General features: G+C 40.3%; 1 protein-coding gene across 1 annotated transcript in view; it reads right to left on the reverse strand.

Moving 5' to 3' along the window:
• itgb5 (integrin, beta 5) overlaps positions 1–20,521 on the reverse strand; it is a 67,297-nt gene that overhangs the window by 39,690 nt on the left and 7,086 nt on the right. Inside the window, exons 5-9 of the mRNA XM_051958721.1 lie at positions 20,261–20,429; positions 17,227–17,388; positions 12,484–12,579; positions 12,313–12,402; positions 9,248–9,382 (exon numbers count right to left, since the gene is read on the reverse strand). Of these exons, the coding sequence (XP_051814681.1) occupies positions 9,248–9,382; positions 12,313–12,402; positions 12,484–12,579; positions 17,227–17,388; positions 20,261–20,429 (652 nt within the window). The remainder of the gene's footprint in view (positions 1–9,247; positions 9,383–12,312; positions 12,403–12,483; positions 12,580–17,226; positions 17,389–20,260; positions 20,430–20,521) is intronic.

Raw genomic sequence — 20,521 nt, forward strand, 5'->3', positions numbered from 1 at the left:
CCTAAATCCAGATGTTAGTTTTGGGTGAAGCGGCAGCAGAACCCTCCTAAACGTTGACTTCCTGTTTGCTCTGAGCAGCTTCATGGTCCAGATGATCCCATCCTGCAGCCTCTGAACCTCTCTGATCTGCTCCGTCTGTGGATTTGACCCTCTGCTGACCCTGAGCTGCTGTTTACTTCATGAATGTGGGACAGAAGAAAACTCCCAGCTGATGTCTCTGAGGAAGGAAGTCCAGCCCAGATCTGCTGTTGGTCTGCAAACCTCCTCAGATTCACAGCAAACAGCTTCAGTGACCACCGGTCTACCTTTGATGCTGCTATCATCACAAAATCACTTTAAACTCTTCTTAAAAATAGTCCAAAGTGAATCAAAACCTATCCTAAATGTCTTTAAATGTGTCCAAAATGACCTTAGACTTGCCCAAAATGCATTGAAAGGTGTTTATTTTTACTCAGAGACCGTCTAAAATGTCAGAAATATGTCCAGAATGATGTCACAACTGTCCAAAATATCTTGAACTTTATCTAAAATTACTCAAAAATTGTCCAAAATGAATTGAAATGTGTTTAAAATAACGTAAAGATGATCTAACATGTCAAAACAACTCAAAACTTCAGTGATTGTAAAAAAGACAAAAAAGATCTTAAATGTCTTGAAAACTGTCCAAAAGGACCTTAAAATTGCCCAAAACACACTGAAATGTGTTAAACATTCCACAAAGTCAGAAACATCTTCAAAATTATTCAAAAATCCTCAAAAACAACTCCAAACTTATCCAAACTGATGTTAAAATTGTCCATAATGACTTGAAATTTGTCCAAAATGACTCACAAACTGTCCTAAATGTCTTGAAATGTGTGTAAAATGTGTCAAAACTTGCCCAAACTGACTTTAAATTGTCCTACATGTCGTCAAAGGTGTCTAAAATTACGATAAAATGAATGAAATGACTATGTCTAAAATGCATTGAAATGTGTTAAATATTACTTATAAAATGTCTAAAAAGACAAAAACGGCTTCAAAATGACTCAAACATTCTCCAAATTCTCCATATTTAATTCTCCTGAATAATGTCAACAACAAAAATCTGGATTTTTACCAATAATAATTTGTTATTAAACAGTTTTGATGTAAAATGATCTAAAAACTATTTTACCTAATTTTATTCTGCTGGAAATATCATTTTACAGATATTTGCCATCACTGAAAATGTTTTTTTACACTCATTTATTTTTATTTTTTAACATATTCAACTGTTTTCTGTTTGTTGGGGAAATATATTTAGATTTTTTCTGATGTCTTTGCTGCCAGATTCTTACAGTTTTTTTACTGGATGTTTCTTTAATATAACTTTAATAATTATTAATCCTTGGAGGTAAATTAAGCTGTTTCCGCTGCTGGATATTCAATAAAAGGATAAACAATAAGACAAGACAGAATATTAGGGCAGAAAGTGAAAGTAAAATAAGAAAAAACAAAATAAGATGAAATAAAACAAAATCAAATAAGATAAAATCAAATAAGACAAAATAAAACAAAATAAGATAAAATCAAATAAGACTAAATAAAATAAAATAAGAAAAATCAAATAAGACAAAATAAAATAAAGTAAAATAAGATAAATATAATAAAGTAAAATAAGACTAAATAAAATGGCATAAGATAAAATAATATAAGATAAAATAAAATAATATAAAACAAAATAATGCGAGATAAAGCAAGATAAAATAAAGAAAGATGTCATAAAATAAAATAAGAATTAAGATAAAATAAGATAAAATAAAATGAAATAAAGACAAAATTAAGCAAGATAAAATAAAATAAAAAATTAACAAAATAAAAAATCAAATTAAATAAAAAATCAAATCAAATAAAAAATAAATCAAAGTTTTTATTTCTATAGCATTTTTTATACATAAAGTAGCAAAAAGTGCTTAACAAGCAATAACAACAAACAATAAAAAGAAAATGCCCCACATCCCTCCCAACTCCTGCCCCCATCATACTCCCTATCAACACACACACAATAAAGTGAAAAAAGATAAAAATATAGAAAATATAATATCAGAAAAATCAACAGAGCATACAGGAGTGACAGAAGTGCAGATGCTTTTAGTGTACTGTCTCTTGTGTGTTTCTATTTATTACTATGACAGAGTTTAGTCCACATCTGTGTCACTTTGAAGCAACTATTTAAAAAATAAAAACAGCTCAGTGCTGATTCAGATGACATCACTAGCAGGAAACAGACCATGTGACCCATTCCACTTCCTGTTTCTCTGAGAAAAACCCGCCAACGAGCCAGAATGTGGAATCATCTGAGGTCAGAAGCAGAGGCAGGAAGAGACGTCCTAACGAGATAACGAGGAGATAACGAGGAGATAACGAGGACTCTGTCAAACCTACTGGAAATGGGAGTCGCGAGAAGGCGGCTTGGCCAATCACGTGGCTCGTTATAGACGTAGTAGTAGGAGAACATCAGACCGGACTCATTGAGAAAGGCAGAGTAATCTAATTTAGAGAGGAGGAACCAGAAGAGACGAGAACAACAGTTTGAAACTCACAGAACCTCTGATCTCTGCTTCCTGTTCCTGGATGATTCTCTGATTCAATTACAGTCAAACAAACTGATAAAAGTCAAATGCTCTGAGTTAATAACATCTTCTGAGAGCTACAAACCAAAAGAATAGAACAGGAGAGTCAGAGGGTCCTTGAACGCATCATCAGCGACGTTCCTCCTCAGATTCACAGAAAACACCTTCAGTGACCTTTGATGCTGCTATCATCACAAAATCAGTTCAAACCTGTCTTAAAAATACTCCAAATTATTCAAAACCTGTCCTAAATTTCCTGAAATGCGTCTAAAGTGACTGTAAAGTTTTCCAAAATGCATTGAAATGTGTTTAGTATTATTCAAAGATCATCTAAAATGACAAAATGTCTTCAAAATGACTCAAAAATTCTCTAAAACAACTCAGAACTTAACCAAGATGACCGTAGAATTGACACCTAAGATGTCTGTAAATGTGTCTAAAAATAATTATAGAACAGTTTGCAAATACTAAAAGGTTTTCTGAAATGAAAAAACTTGTCCAAAATGTCAAAAATGTGTCGAAAATGACCTTAAATTGCCCAAAATCCACTTAAAGATGTTTATTTTTACTCAAAGATTGTCTAAAACTATAAAAACCTTCTCCACATCTCAAAGCTTGTCCAAACCGACTTTAAATTTCTCCAAGGTGTCTTTAAATGTCTGTAAGCTTAATTAAATGACCTTAAATACGTCCAAAATGACAGAAATATGTCCAAAATGTCTTAAAAATAGTCCCAAACGATTCAAAATCTGCAATAAATGTCTTTAAATGTGTGTAAAATGACCTTAAACTTGCCTAAAATCCATTAAAACGTGTTTATGACTCAAAGATTGTCTAAAATGACAAAAACTTTCTACACAACAGCTCCAAACTTGTCCAAACTGACTTTAAAATATTCCAACGCATCTTGAAATGTAATCAAAAATCACTTCATTGTACATCGCTCTCCAAAAGCTCTGTTGGAAAAATGAACCAAAGCTGAGCTTTAAACTGAGATATTTCATCAAAATCTCTTTATTCTACGTCTCATTTAAATAATCTGTCTGTCATAACGAGGTTCTGTGAAAAGGAAAAAGTTCTGAGCTCCTCGGTGCGACTGTGAAGACAAGATCAACTCAGCTGGAACCAACAGGAAGTTTTAAAAAGTTCTGAGAGTTTTCAGGTTGAACTGCAGACGGAGAGTAAAACCGAAGCTACTGGAAGAATAAAGTCAGAATGGATCAGAAACAGAGAACAGAGGATCTAGTTGTTGGAGATCCATCCATCATGGAGAAACACCTTTCTACAGATGATGAGCAGAGGATCAAAACTGGACCTAAAATCATCCAAAATGTCCCAAAAAAAAACAAAAAACTTCATGTTGTCCATGACTTTTGAACAATTTTTCATGAATTCTGAACTTTTTAATGTAATTCTGGACAGTTTTCAGGTGTTTTATGAACAATTCATATCAGCTTAGGCTTTTGTTGTTACACTGGACACATTTTGAGTCAATTTGGACAATTTAGTGTTATTTTTGGTTGACTTTTAAAACTATTTTAGACCAGTTTGGAGTCTTTTGGGGCATTTTTGAGACATTGCGACTGGGAGCTGGATTTAAAACTATTTTGGTCAACTTCAGACTAAGATTTGCTGGATCTGTGAAATAAAGTCAGCATGGCTCAGAAAGAGAACAGAGGAGGAAGGAGTTGGAGATCCATTCAGCATGGAGAAACATCTTCTAGTAGATGGAGATCCATTCAGCATGGTGAAACATCTTCTAGTAGTTGGAGATCCATTCAGCATGGAGAAACATCTTCTAGTAGATGGAGATCCATTCAGCATGGAGAAACATCTTCTAGTAGATGGAGATCCATTCAGCATGGAGAAACATCTTCTAGTAGATGGAGATCCATTCAGCATGGTGAAACATCTTCTAGTAGTTGGAGATCCATTCAGCATGGTGAAACATCTTCTAGTAGGTGGAGATCCATCCAGCATGGTGAAACATCTTCTAGTAGTTGGAGATCCATTCAGCATGGTGAAACATCTTCTAGTAGTTGGAGATCCATTCAGCATGGAGAAACATCTTCTAGTAGATGGAGATCCATCCAGCATGGAGAAACATCTTCTAGTAGATGGAGATCCATTCAGCATGGTGAAACATCTTCTAGTAGTTGGAGATCCATCCAGCATGGAGAAACATCTTCTAGTAGATGGAGATCCATTCAGCATGGTGAAACATCTTCTAGTAGTTGGAGATCCATTCAGCATGGAGAAACATCTTCTAGTAGATGGAGATCCATTCAGCATGGAGAAACATCTTCTAGTAGATGGAGATCCATTCAGCATGGAGAAACATCTTCTAGTAGATGGAGATCCATTCAGCATGGTGAAACATCTTCTAGTAGTTGGAGATCCATTCAGCATGGAGAAACATCTTCTAGTAGATGGAGATCCATTCAGCATGGAGAAACATCTTCTAGTAGGTGGAGATCCATCCAGCATGGTGAAACATCTTCTAGTAGTTGGAGATCCATTCAGCATGGAGAAACATCTTCTAGTAGTTGGAGATCCATCCAGCATGGAGAAACATCTTCTAGTAGGTGGAGATCCATCCAGCATGGTGAAACATCTTCTAGTAGTTGGAGATCCATTCAGCATGGTGGAACATCTTCTAGTAGTTGGAGATCCATCCAGCATGGAGAAACATCTTCTAGTAGATGGAGATCCATTCAGCATCGAGAAACATCTTCTAGTAGGTGGAGATCCATCCAGCATGGTGAAACATCTTCTAGTAGTTGGAGATCCATTCAGAATGGAGAAACATCTTCTAGTAGATGGAGATCCATTCAGCATCGAGAAACATCTTCTAGTAGGTGGAGATCCATTCAGCATGGAGAAACATCTTCTAGCAGATGGAGATCCATTCAGAATGGAGAAACATCTTCTAGTAGATGGAGATCCATTCAGCATGGAGAAACATCTTCTAGTAGATGGAGATCCATTCAGCATGGAGAAACATCTTCTAGTAGATGGAGATCCATTCAGCATGGAGAAACATCTCTTGAGTCCTACTGTCTGAGTTCTTCTTCATGATGTTCTGGTTCCTCAGAGCTGCAGGACTTTAAACTGAACCTCAGTGGTTAAAAAGTTCTGATCAGGAGGTAGAAATGTTCAGACTCCTGTGGTGTTCCTCTTAATATGCATGAGGCCGTTCTCCAGTTCTCCGTCAGCATCTCCAACTATTCACCCTCTGCCAGATTCTCAGGCCTCCTCCTGCCAACCTTTGTTCAGCTCATTGGGATGCAGCTGGGAGGTTCTGGACCGGGTCAGAACCTCCAGCTCCTTTCACTGCCCAGGAGAAAGGATTAGAAAGGATTCCCCCTCTATTCACCCACAGCCTGGTTCCCATCCAGAATCCACGTCCTGGTCCTCTGCTGCTGGTTTCAGAGCCCAGACCTCATCTGAAGTCTGTTCTGAAGGCAAACAGACAACTAGAAAGAGGAAAACTAAAAGCAACAAAGACAAGAACGTCTTCAAATTACCCAAAACTTCTCCAGGCTGACTTTAAAATTGTCCACGTTGTCTTTAAATGTGTCTAAAATTAATATAAAATGAATTAAATGACAGAAACTCATCCAAAATTACTCAAAATTTGCTTACAATGACTGAAAGGTTGTCTAAAATGACAAACAACCTCAAAATTACTCAGAAAATCTCCAAAAAAGTGTCAAAACATGTCCAAACTCATTTAAAAATGTCCAAGATGTATTGAAATGTGTCTAAAATTAACTAAACGACTCAAAATATGTCCAAATTGACTCAACATTTGTAAAAAGAATAACTCAAAATGCATTTAATATTACTGAAAGGTTTTCCAAAATGTCAGAAATGTAAGATTTTCTGTTGATTAAACAGTAAAACTACAGTTTCACGGTCATAAATAGTAAAATGAATGAATTACTGTTTGTTGGAAGTTCTTCAGAGTTTTGGCCTGGTTTCTTGGTGTTTTTTTTAGTTATTTTCACAGTCTACATGTAAACTAAAACCTCTTTCTTGGACATTAATGGTAGGGTCAGGTTTAAACTCCTCCTGGATGTTTCTCTGAGCTACTGTTGACTTTTTCCCAGAGCTCCGTCATCTGATGATTGGATCCAGCTGAGATACTAAACAGGAAATATTCCCAGAGGAATGAAGATCTCCTGCCAGCTGGATCCGTCTGAGTTTAAATCTATCGGAGCTGATATTAATCTGCAGCAGGATGGAGAGACGAGCTCACAGCTTTCTGTTCCGTAATTAGAGAAGATCATATAAATATAAAACTCCTCTGCTGCTCAGCGTTGATTCAACAAACAGGAAACAGGAAACAGCTGATCTCGAGACCGATTCCTAAAACCACTGATCAGAGCAGCAGGAAGTTAAAGAGCAGGACATCAGCTCAGCTGGTTAGACGTTAAAGTAAACCTTTAAACAACCACGTTAGAAAATGACTTTTTCAATGGTCCAAAATATCTTCAGTCTGATCTGAAATGACTTGAAAATTGTCAAAAATGCAGTGAAATGTGCTCAAAATTACTTATAGTCTGAAATGTCAAAAACGTCTCCAAAATTACTCAAAAATGCTACTAAACAACTCAGAACTTAACCAAACTGACTTTAAAATTGTCCCAGGTGTCTTTAAATGTGTCTAACAATTGTTAAATGACTTTAAACTAGCGATGTGTGTGACTAGTCGTTTAATGGTTTAACCGCCTACTCATTTATTAAACGTTTAGTATTTTACTAGTCGGTTAAACGCTGCATTAAGTATCATGCTCCTTGTTCTTCGTGCCTCTGTTTCTTTGTAAACAGGCTGAGCAGCCAGGCAGAGAACTGCTCCTCCTCCCCTCCCCTCACACGGAGCAGGGGCGGGGCCACACAGTTTGGGGAAGAAAGTTTGGAAAGGTAAAGTGGGAAGATGGCGACGCTCCCGTGTAAGAAAATCAGCACCGTTTGGCAGTATTTTGACGCAGCAGACGACAACAAGGTTGCCTGTCGGCTGTGTAAGCAGAAACCAGTGTTACCAACTTAGCGACTTTCTCGCTAAATCTAGCGACTTTCCAAAGCGTCCTCGTGACTTTTTTTGTCAAGAGCGACTAGCGATAAATCTAGCGACTTTTTCTGCCGTTTTGGAGACTCTGACAGGAAAACTGGGATCATTCTGCAGTTACTGTCCTCAACCAGCAGCAGGTGCTGCTGTGAGCTTCTCCCCCTCCCAGAGCACAGGCTGTCAGTCCAGTAACCCCACAGCAGACCCAGTGTCTGATTAGAGGACTCATCACTCCAAGGCCAGACGGCAGATGAATCACACATGCGCAAAGTCACTACAGATCCCATCCAGACTTACAGAGCGGGATATAAATGAAAATGTTTCTTCACTGTCATTATGTGGCTTTATAGATTAGTCGCATATAAAATTTGAGACTAGTGGGTGGGGAAATTAGTCGAAATTCCCATCCCTACTTTAAACATGTCCAAAATGACAGAAATGTGTCCAAAATGTCTTAAAAATAGTCCAAAACCTCTTAGAAATGTCGTGCAATGTGTCCAAAATGACCATAAAGTTGCCCAAAATACACTGAATTGTGTTGAATATTACACAAAGGTTGTCTAAAATGACAAACGACTTCCAGATGACTCAAGAAGTCCCCAAAATAACTCAAAATTTGTCCAAAATGACTCAGAATTTGTCCTAAATGACTCAAAAAGTTCCCAAAATGACTCAAAATTTGTCCAAAATACTCAGAATTTGTCCTAAATGACTCAAAAACTTCCCAAAATGACTCAAAATTTGTCCAAAATGACTTATGACGTTCCCAAAACAACTGAAAATATGTCTGCAATGACTGAAAAACTGCATAAAATGTCTTAGAGTTGTCCAAAAAAGTCAACATTTGTCCAAATGACCAAAGCTTTTCCTCATTACTACCCTCTAAGGCTGTTTCTGGTTCTCCAGCTCGGACTCGTCCTCAGCTTTGTTAAAATCCTGAATGTTTTCCAAAGTAATGTGAGCTCCTGCAGAACCAGTTTGGCTTTTAGCTCCTCTGCAGCAGAACTACGTCTGGGAGTATTTGATGCTCTGTTGGTGCTACAGCCACACATATTTACATACAACAACAGCAGCAGCATCGCTCTGAGAAGAAGAAAAAGAGTTTCTGAGGTCACAGCTTCAGACATGGAGTAATGGAAACCTAAGAAGGTAAACACAGGAAATGACGTCCTTCAGCTCTACAGAGGATGGAGCTGAGGAGGTCTTGTTCACATCATGGTTCCTTAGATGTTAAACTCTGAACTACTGTTGTCTCCTCAGACTTCTGTGGAGGTTCTCAGTCATCCAGGTCGAGGTGATGTAGGAACTTCTTGAAGACGTTTCTAGAAATGTCTTCCAGAACCTCCAGTTGGTTTCTCCTGAAGCTCCTACGATCTCCTCATCCTGTAGATGTTTTTCTATCGCCATGTTTCCTCTCTACTCTGCTCATCATCAGCAGAAAGATGTTCCACCATGCTGGATGGACCTCCAACAACTTGCTCCTCTGTTCAGTGAAGTTCAGACCTAAACAGAGACTCTGAGGATGGAGCTGAGGAGGTATCAGAGCTTCAAGAAGGTGAAGTTCAGACCTGAACAGACTCACCGTGTCTCCGATCTTCAGGTCAGCACACTTCCTGAGGCCTGGCAGCGGTTGTCCATCCTGGCAGGTGGCGGTGAAGGACAGGCTGAGGTCTTCAGGGTGGTCCCACACCGACAGCTCCACCTTAGACCGGATGTTCTGCAGAGAACCACAGTTAGACATGAGTGTCCACAAAAACACTAGAACCTCGTCATCGTGATGAAAGTTTGGATCTTTGTGTCGACAGGACTCGGAATGACAGAAATCAGGAAACACCGATTAAAATGTGACGTTCTTTGATTAATTGTTAGAGAAAAAGTCAGAAATTAGAACCAACTGGTTTGTAGCTCCTGGATGGAAATCTGACTGTTTTTACAGCTTCAGGTTGATGAATTATTTTACAGAAGCTGCGTCTTTAAACCCTGACATTCAGAACGTTAAATAACCTCCTTCTGCCTCTGACTCTACCAGAGTGGAAAAGAGTGAACATTTCTCTGGTCAGGCACATTTCACAGCTAACCTCACCATGACCACAGAGCTGCTGGCTGCAGGTCCCACTGTCTGAACACCAGCATTTACAGCCATGCAGCGCTGCAGCCTCCATGCAGCGCTGCATGGAGGCTGCATGGAGGCTGCTGGATGCATGGAGGCTGTAAACATGCATGGAGGCTGCAGCACTGCAGCCTTCATGCACGTTTACAGCCTCCGTGCAGCAATGCAGCCTCCATGCACATTTACAGCCTTCATGCAGCACTGCAGCCTCCATGCACGTTTACAGCCTCCATGCAGCGCTGCAGCAGCAACCAGGACCTTCAGCAACATGTCCTGACCCTGAACAGTCTGCTGCTGAGAGTCTGCTGGTGAGGTTAGCCTGTAGCTTAGCCTGTATGTTAGCCTGTAGCTTAGCCTGACAGCTAGCCTGTAGCTTAGCCTGTACATGTCCTGACCCTGAACGCAGCAAACTGTCTGTCTGTGGAGGCCGCCAGCCTGCAGCTCTGGATCTAATGTGGCAGCAGGAATGTTAATAAGTCCAGATCCTCCCACTCACTGAGCATGTCAGGCCTCCGTCTGACTGAAAACAACACGCAGCAGGAAAATGTGCCACCCACTCAGGAAAACATGCAGGGAAAGGTTGACTTCATGAGGAGCAGAAACAGAAACAGTCCAGAACTGGAACATCTCTGTTTATCTGGAAGCTCCTCTCTGAAAACTAAAACCTCAGTCTGGTTCCTCTGATTCCAGCAGAAATATCATTTTTACAACAGTTAGCCTGACAGTTAGCATGACAGTTAGCCTGTAGGCTAGCCTCACAGCTAGCCTGACAGTTAGCCTGACAGTTAACCTGTAGGTAAGCCTGACAGTTAGCATGACAGTTAGCATGACAGTTAGCATGACAGTTAGCCTGTAGGCTAGCCTGACAGTTAGCATGACAGTTAGCCTGTAGGCTAGCCTGACAGTTAGCATGACAGTTAGCCTGTAGACTAGCCTGACAGTTAGCCTGACAGCTAGTCTGACAGTTAGCATGACAATTAGCCTGTAGGTTCGCCTTACAGTCAGACTGACAGTTAGCATGATAGTTAGCCTGACAGTTAGCATGACAGTTAGCCTGTAGGCTAGCCTGACAGTTAGCCTGTAGGCTAGCCTGACAGTTAGCCCTGACAGTTAGCCTGTAGCTAACCTGACAGTTAGCATAACAGTTAGCATAATTGGTTAGCCTGACAGCTAACCTGATAGCTAACCTGACAGCTAGCCTGACATTTAGTCTGATAGGTTAGCCTGACTGCCTAACTTACCTTTATTTACCTCGTAGCTCCTCTCTGCAAACAGCTTTCAAACTATAACCTGAACCTGGTTCGACTGATTCCATCATAAATCATCACATTTTGCCTGAAAATTTAAAGCATAAAATATGGATATATAGTCTTTAAAAATATACCCATTTTCAGCAGCAACAACATCTGAGGAACTATTAAAGATAAAAACCTGAAATATTATCTGTAATATTGGACAAATAGATCAATAATAACATGATTATTGGTGAGTTGAAATATGGAAGGAAAAAAATGAAGCCTGTAGATTAGCCTGATAGTTAGCTTGTCCCCTTAAGCTTCAGTGTACCGCCGGCGGTACACTTACTAATTTGCATAGGAATTTCAAGAATGTCCGACGGCTGCAAACGCGATTATACAAACACTATACGCTGATGGAAAGCTTAGATTCTCATGAATCCGCCGGTATAAACCACTTTCAGATGCGATTACTACAGCGGGTGAGAAAAACACATTTGTCCGACAAAAACGAATATTCATCCATCCGTTCTCTGTACACGGCTTCAACGCACACAGCGCGACTCACATTTCCGGGTTTATTATTACACACAAAAAAAAAAGATTCCACAAAAAACGGCCATAATCCAACCTTTTACATCCAGATGACACAAGCCAGGAAACTATTTTGTCCAAAACATGTCCTGAAGTCGGTATAAAATCCCCAAATCGGTCATTTTCAAGGAAATGCACCTCGCGATGCCCGTCCAATATTCCCTGTATTTTTCGTATTTTTTTTTATTTAAAAATAGAATATTAGCGATTTTTTGTACTGAAAATGGCTGGAATTGACTGAAGCTTAAAGGGTTAATCTGACAGTTAGCATGATAGTTAGCCTGACAATTAGCCTGTAGGTTCACCTTACAGTCAGACTGACAGTTAGCATGATAGTTAGCATGATAGTTAGCCTGATAGTCAGCCTGACAGTTAGCCTGACAGTTAGCCTGACAGTTAGCCTGATGCAAGTGGACAAACCGTTTTGCTAAATTGGAGTGGTGTTATTGAGTTTTGTAGTTGTGCTGCGGCACCTTCTGAATTTATTTAACTTCCAAAAAATCCTCAGTTTAGAGGAGCCAAGACAACAGGATGTTTGAAATTCCAGCCTGATAACAGACTTAAACGAAGTTATCTATCTGAACTAATCCACCAGATTCAGCCGTTAGAACTTCCTGAGGTCTGCAGCAGGACAAGGAGTCCAGCTGATGTAAGATTTTAAAGAACCCTCCGTTTAAAGCCTCTGGTGTTACGGAACAAGAAACTCACATTGTAGGCTGTGATGATCAGCTGGATGACGTTCTTGGAGTCCTGGTCCAGGATCTCCACCGTGGTCCCCGGGATGAGTGCAGTGAAGTCCTGAAATTAAAGATTGATGAGGATTCTGAGAATAGCTGAAGGCTGTGATGTTTAATTCATGAAGATAAAAAGAGGAAGCACCTTATAAATAACATAGAGACGTTTGGTCACCGCAAAGATGAGGAAGATGTTGTTTTCTGCCAGCTTCTCCCCGAGCAGAGCCAGAGATGGATAATCCTGCAGAGACCAGGAAGGATTTAGTAAGTCATGCTGGATCTGGAAGCTCCAGAAGACCTCCTGATGGGTTTGTTTGACACCAGAGACGTTAAACTTATCCCATCCAAGTATCAGATATAAAATGTTCCAGATCACACTCTAAGGTATTTTAGTGTGAGGTTTATATTTCAGTTTATTTCTATATTTAACCAGGTGGACCTCCACAGAGCTGTAGAATGGTCTGACTGCACCTTGTCCTTATTATTCTGCTATAGAGAGGGAAACATTTGGTGGAACATCTGCATGGACTGAAAAAAAACAACACCACTGTGATTAAAATGGACACTTCATTAAAAAACACAAGCATTCCTGCACTAAAAAAATCCTGCAAAAAATAAAAACAAATGATTACAGTTACATTCACATACTGCAAATAACTGTGAATATAATAATATTTTTATGTTATTTCTAGCTCATGTAAATACAGCAAAAAATACATCTTTTGGCAAAAAGCATCAAACAAAAAGGATGGAGCTTTATGTCCATCAGACTAGATGATATGTTTGATGGACACCAAACGCTGAACATCATCATAAAGACACCATCCCCACTGTGAAGCACGGTGGAGGCAGTATCATGTGAAGCACGGTGGAGGCATCATCATGATTATAAAGCATGGTGGAGGCATCATCATGATTATAAAGCATGGTGGAGGCATCATCATGATTATAAAGCACGGTGGAGGCATCATCATGATTATAAAGCATGGTGGAGGCATCATCATGATGTGAAGCATGGTGGTGATACTACTTTGTAACTCCTTCAGAGGAGTCATAGGTGTCTTGGTGGCCTCCCTAGTCTCTTTCTATGTTCGGTCACTCAGTTTTTGAGGACGATAACCAGCATCTGCTTTCAGAGTGAAAAAAACTGGAGGAACAGATTCATTTCCTATTTAATTGGCAGCACAGTGCGGTCTGCATGATTCTGATCTATTTTTATCATCAGTCTCATGACGCTTCAAACACTGGATCCACCAATCATCTCTGAAAGACTTTCTTTGTGCAGTTTTACTGAAATTAAGAAGAGTCCACTGGTTTCTAACTGGCATATCTCAGATGAGGAGTGATGTTTGAAACTGAAGGCTGGAGTCCATCCATCCATCCATGCATCCATCCATCATCCATCCATCAATCATCATCCATCATCATCCATCCATCCATTATCCATCCATCATCCATACATCCATCCATCATCCATTATCATCCATCCATCCATTCATCCATCCATCATCATCCATCTATCCATCCATCTATCCATCCATCATCATCCCCTCCAGGGCTCCAGACTGCGACTAAATGATCGCATTTTGCGTCCAAAATTTGAGTGAGTGCGAGTAAATATTTCATCTACTGTGCGACCAGTAAATTTGCCGATTCTTTTTTAAAAATTACTATTGAGTATTTTCTGTTGCTGACAAACTTCTGCTGCACACTTCAGCCCAGTACACAGTAATGCGCAAATGAGCTGGTTTACCAACCGACATCAACTCCAAAAGAAGAAGAAAGAAGACGAACACCAAAGAAGAAGAAGGCGAGCGAGAGTGAGAGCAGGGGGCGAATGATGGTAAAGCTTCTGATGTTTCACAAAGCCTTCATTTACGTTCAGCATTATTTTGAACATAAATTCACCTTCCTGTCCTTCACTCCTTTCTTGTCTCCATTCCAGCTGCTTCTAAGTTTAGACACATCCTTTATAGACAGCAACAGCGGAACCGTTTTCTTTCATCTTTGTGAATTTTCAGACTTTTCAGCAGCGTCTTCGTCATGTCAAGAAACCTCTCCTTAGAGAAACACTTCCTGTGGGGCTGAATTGGTTACAAAATAAAAGCCCGTAGCATTAAAAATGCGTCTTCAAAATAAAAGCCTGGAGGAAACAGTTATTTTAACACTAGCAAAACAAAGGCTTGCCAAATTGATGAACTGATCAATAGACCTTTAAAAGAGTAATTTACATGTGATTCAGTGTAAATACATAACGTGCACATGCATAACACATGCCTGTACTCAGCACAAGGTCTTTTTATTACAGACTTTATCCGTTGGAAATTATACATCAACTGAGCAGCCTTGGTGGAGTACTGCACTCTGAGTGCTTTTCTAGTTATGTTGTGTCAACTGCTGCACAGTAAAATGTGAATTGAAAACATAGTTTCTGCATTTATTGTGCAAGTATTTATCAGTAATACAGTTAAAATGAGAGGAAATGTGAATATTTACTTTGCAAGTCGATTTTGGTGTGCGCCCCTAAATTTTCTGGTTGTGCTCCTAAAATTTTAAGTTAGGGGCCACTGTGCTCCTAGGAAAAAAGTTAGCCTGGAGCCCTGCCCTCCATCCATCCATCATCCATACATCCATCATCTAAACACTGTTTAATCCTCATCGGAGTCATGGGGGGTGGAGTCTATCCCAGCTGACTGAGCGTGAAGGCTAGCCTAGCCGCGCTAGACAACCCACGGCAACGAATTTAATTCTCTGCCAGGGTGGGTCTAGTTACCCTCCATAAGGCTCGAGGTTGGATGCTCCTAAAACTGGCCGGACCAATCACCATGAAGTGTAGAGTCAGAAGGCGGGCGTAACTAAGTGACGACAGAGGCGCGACGATTCTGACAGAAACAACCGGAAACAACTAGCCTAGCCGCGCTAGACAACCCACAGCAACGAATTTAATTCTCTGCCAGAGTCGACAACAAAAACGACAACAGTCGTTGAGCTCCATTAGCACCAACTCTGAATAATCTTTCTGTTAACATGTCTGTAATGTACTTGAGCTTCACCCATTGACTGTATAAATAAGGCTTCACCGAACTACCACATCCTCTGATTTCCGCCGCTCTAGGAACTACGTCAGCCTATCTGTTGCGCTGATTGGTTGTATACCTACCCAATTGCTGCAGAGTGATTTGAAAGACAACCTTTTAGCCCGCCTCCCTCCCTGTCGAGAGTTCCTAGACCCTTGTGTCTTCAGAGCTGGGTCTAGCGTGGCTAGGCTAGGTGAAGGTTCACCTGGACAGGTAACAGCCTATCACAGGACTACACATAGAGACAAACAGTCACAACTCGGGACAATGTTTTTGGACTGTGGGAAGCTGGAGAACCTGGAGAAAACCCAGCAGGGAGAACATGGAGACTCTATGTAGAAATATGCTAGGACGGCCAGGATGAGAACCGGGGATCTTCTAGCTGTGAGGTGACGGTTCTAACCACTGAACCTCGGTGCTGCCCAAAGCTGGAGTCATCTAAAGGAAACATTCTGACCTTCCTGCTCATCGACTTGCTCTGGAGCTGGTACTAACAAGTCGACAGCAGACGTGGTTTTACCGCAGCCTCCAGGTGTAGAAGTGTTCTGGCCCTGCCCTGGATAATTACCACCACACTAACAAGCATGTTCCACCCAGTCCTGGTGAATAAGAACCTGAAACTCTGTCTTCAGAAAGAGGACAGGCTCCACCAGGACAGAGGACATAAACCCTCCTATCTGCTCTGGACAGCAGCCAGGTGGAGCTGTGAAGGAGAACCTGAAGCAGCTCCACCAGACCACACCAGGCTGACTCACCCACTGAACAAACACTGGAAAATTCCACTGGAGTCCATTCACAGGTGAGCTCAACACGGAAAAGCACCAGAGCTCCGTTAAACAGGAGAACCTTCCAGGAGATCCCAGACCTGGAGCTCAGAGCTGGATTTAACATGTGATGATGAATAATTCCCCTTAAGGTTCAGTCTAAAGATACTCAGGGTGATTGAGGCTCCACATTAAACTGCTGCAGGTTCACTGTTCACACCAGGAGACATCCCATAATCCAGAGAAAATGAGCAGAACCCAGATTCAGTGTGTAGACTGTGACACCTGGATGATGTGAAACTGATCTGTTGGTTGTTTTGAGTCTAGTTTTTCTTGTTTTGTGTCATCTTTGCCATTTTTTGTGTCTGTTTTTCACATTTAAAACTAAACTTTTAAACAACTAAGTAACCAAAAACAAGACAAATGTAATTTAAAACTCATTCTAAGTTGTTTCAGACAATCTATTGGTCATTTTGGATGATCATTCAAGACAAATTTTGATATTTTTTAACAAACATTTGACATTTTCACCAAATTATGGGCAATTTTTAGGTCAATTTAGAAAAAGTTGAAGTCATTTTCAACAAAGTTCTGTCCTTGTAGTTAGGATCCTGTCATTTTAACCCATTTTGGAGTTGGTTAATGTCAATTCTGAGCCTCGTCTGTCTGAGTTCTGCTGTCAGAAGACATTTCCATCATTGTTCTTCATGATGTTCTGGTTCCTCAGAGCTGCAGGACTTCAAAGCTCAACCACAGCCAGGACAAACGCCTAGAAACGGCTGCTTGGGGTTCAGAGAGGTAATTGGTTGATTTTTGTGAACTAAAAATGGTGAAAAATGTTGATGAGCGTTTCCTGAAATGTCTTGTTTTGTCCACAACTCAAAGACATTCATTAAATTTCAACAGTTGAGGAAAGAAATCAGAAAATATTCACATTTAGACGACAGATATGAGACTTTTCTTGTTAAAACGGACTCCTGTGAGCATCAGAACAGTCGATTCAACAGCAGAGAACTAATGAATGAGTGATCCTGCAGTTCTTCTCACCATCTGAGTGGAGGCGCTGTACTCGTTCTTCTCGTTCAGGTGACAGCGTCCATCGTGGGGTTGGACCAGACCGCCCAGCCGGCCGTCCAGGGCCAGGTGAGGAACATCATCGGTGGCAAACACCAGCAGATGGTAGGCCTCCTTCCTCCATCCGATCTCCTCCTGACAGGAAGTAGATCAGTCAGAACCAGAAGAAACACTGGAGGAACAATGGTCTGACCCAGCTTCTGGAAGGCCGGACCATTTTAAGTCATTTTAGACACAATTTGACTCATTGTGGATGATTTCTGAAGCATGTTGAACAATAAGGGTTAGAAGCAGAGTGCTCTGATCAACTTTCTGGAGTTTAGGAGAAAAATGTGTTCAAAGTTTAGTGTTTCCAGAATGTTCTAACATTCCACTGTAACGCTGTATCTGGGTCGTGGGTTAGACCACTCTGACACTAAAATCTACCAGAAAATATCACAGACATGAGAGAGAACTCAGGTTTTCAGTGGATCAGACCACTCTGCTTCTAACCTCCTCATGTCATTCTGCAAGTTTTCAGTCATTTTTAATAATTTTCAGCTCATTCTGAACAGATTTAAGTCATTTTGGGAAGATTTTTGTCATTTCTGACAACTTTTCTGTAATTCTGTACAAATTTTCTGCAGTTTTGAATCATTCTGAAGTCATTTTAGACACATTTTGAGTCGTTTTGAATGGTTTTAGAGTAATGCTGGACAGTTTCAGTGATATTTTGAACAAATTATCATCATTTTAGAACATTTCTGGACAAAATTTTCTGTCATTCTGGATCATTTTCAAGTTATTTTAGACACATTTAAGTCATTTTGGATACTTTCTAAAGCATCTTGGACAAATTTAGCGTCATTTTGCAAATTTTCAGTCATTTTGGATCATTTTAAATAATTTGAGAGAAATTCTGACTGATTTTGGATCCTTTTCCAGTCATTTTAGACTAATTTCATATCATTCTGAAGAAATATTTTGTCATTTTAGATCATTTGTGGAAAATTTTCTGTAATTCTGAATCATTTTCAAGTTATTTTTGACATATTTTGAGTCATTCTGGATCATTTTTGAATCATCTTGGACAAATTTAGCGTCATTCTGTAATTTTTCAGTCATTCTGGATCTTTTTTTTATCATTTGAGAGAAATTCTGACTGATTTTGGATCATTTTCCAGTCATTTAAGAATATTTTCAAGTCATTCTGAACAAGTTCTCGTCATCTTAGATAATTTCTAGAACATTTTCTGTAATTTTCAACTCATTTTCGACACATTTTGAATCACTTGGAATCATTTTTGAAGCATCTTGGACAATAATGGTTAGAAGCAGAGTGTTCTGACCCGCTGTCTGTAGTTTGGGAGAAAAATGCCTTCAAAGTCCAGTCTTTTCCAGAATGAGCTGACTGAAGGGCTGGTTAGTGGAGCTGTAACACATGAAGGCCTCCAGCAGCAGCCTGCTATTAAATGGATTTCTATCTGGTTCATGGACCCTCATTAAGAGACTATCGCTTTCCACAAGCCTCACAACACAGACAGAGAGAGCCAGAAGGTTCTGCTGTGTGGAGGCCTTTATGCAGGAAACAACAGCTGACTGATGCACGGAGCAGCGAGGTGACGGGGCCTCTGTTGTCCTCTGTTGTCCTCTGTTGTCCTCTGTTGGCCTCTGTTGTCCTCTGTTGTCCTCTGTTGTCCTCTGTTGGCCTCTGTTGGCCTCTGTTGGCCTCTGTTGGCCTCTGTTGGCCTCTCTCGGCCTCTCTCGGCCTCTCTCGGCCTCTCTCGGCCTCTCTCGGCCTCCGTCCAGGCTGTCCACAGAACAGTGGAGCCTCTGGACTTCTAAACAAACATCAGCCAGACAAAGTGTGGCTCTGCTGAGTGCTTCCTGTTACTGACGACGTTCAGAGAAGACGGAAGCATTCAGAGAAACTTCTAGTTAATGTGACCATGGAAAACCTGAAGAGACAGGCTGAAAGGTGCAGGAAGAGGCTTTTCTAACTGCAGTACCAACGCTGGTCCAAGAACACACATCTCTGCTCTGAAAGTTTACATCTTTACTAACAGAAATCTACACAAAAATTAAAGCTAGAATCTGTAACCGCTGAGAAAGTCTGTTAAAGCTCACCTGTCTGACACGAAGACAGGTGAGGTTCAAACATTTAAAAATTCACATTTAGAGAATATATTTCCTCTGTGATACGTAGAGAATCATTCTGAAGCTCCATAACTCTACTTAGATCAACCATCTACCAGTACAGCTGTTCAAAATGATCCAGAAATGATCCAGAATTATGCAGAAGTTTCCAGAAATGATCTAAAACAACGTAGACTTGTTCAGAATGACACAAAATTAGTCTAAAATGACTGGAAAATGATCCAAAATCAGTCAAAATTTCTCTTAAATGAATACAAATGATCCAGAATGACTGAAAATTTGCAGAATGACACTAAATTTGTCTAAGATGTTTTAAAAATGACTTGAAAATGATCCAGAGTTGCAGAAAATTCGTCCAGAATTAGACAAAAGTTGTCAGAAATGACAAAAATCTTCACAAAATGACTCAAAACTTGTGATCACTGGCTGTGCACAGGTTACTGATATTAATGATTTATGTCTTTAATTATTGGTTTTCTATATTTATTCAGGAGTTTTATTAGTTGGGTCTTTTCTTTCTGTGGTGTTTGGTCCTGTTGTATAAATGCAGACGACATACTGGTGTAAATTTACTATAAATCATGTTTACTAGTATAGTTTATAAATGGTAGTATTAGAAGAAGCAGGAAGGAGAAGGTTTGGGGTCAGATCAGCAGCTTCCTGCTCCTTTATCTGTTGAAATGCTCAAATCAGACTTTCAGGAACCTAATCGATCAGTAAATTAGAGGCCAGCCCCGTTAAAGCAACTCCTGCTGAACCAGCTGGACTTCCTGTCCTCCTGGAGCTTCTAATTACCCCAAACAGACCCCTCCACCCCAGCCAGCGCTCCGTTTAGAGCAGGAAGGCTTCTGAAAGTGAGATTAAGCGTCACCTTGCAGACGGCGGCCTGCAGGATGGCGTCGAAGCCGCCCTCTGGAGCGTCTCTGTTACGAGAAACCATCTGCTTCTGCACCTCCTCGTTGAAGCGGTCCACCTTATCGGTCAGAGACAGGATGTGACGGAAACCGAAGGTCGGGACGCAGTTAGGAAACAGTTTGTACCTGAAAAATAAAAGCAGAGTCACATGAGGACAAGGTTCAGCCGACAGCAGGAGAAACATCTGGATCATCTGCTGGAGTGTTTTCTACAGAGA

The sequence above is a fragment of the Acanthochromis polyacanthus genome, chromosome 14 (assembly GCF_021347895.1).
Source record: "Acanthochromis polyacanthus isolate Apoly-LR-REF ecotype Palm Island chromosome 14, KAUST_Apoly_ChrSc, whole genome shotgun sequence".
NCBI lineage: Eukaryota > Metazoa > Chordata > Actinopteri > Pomacentridae > Acanthochromis > Acanthochromis polyacanthus.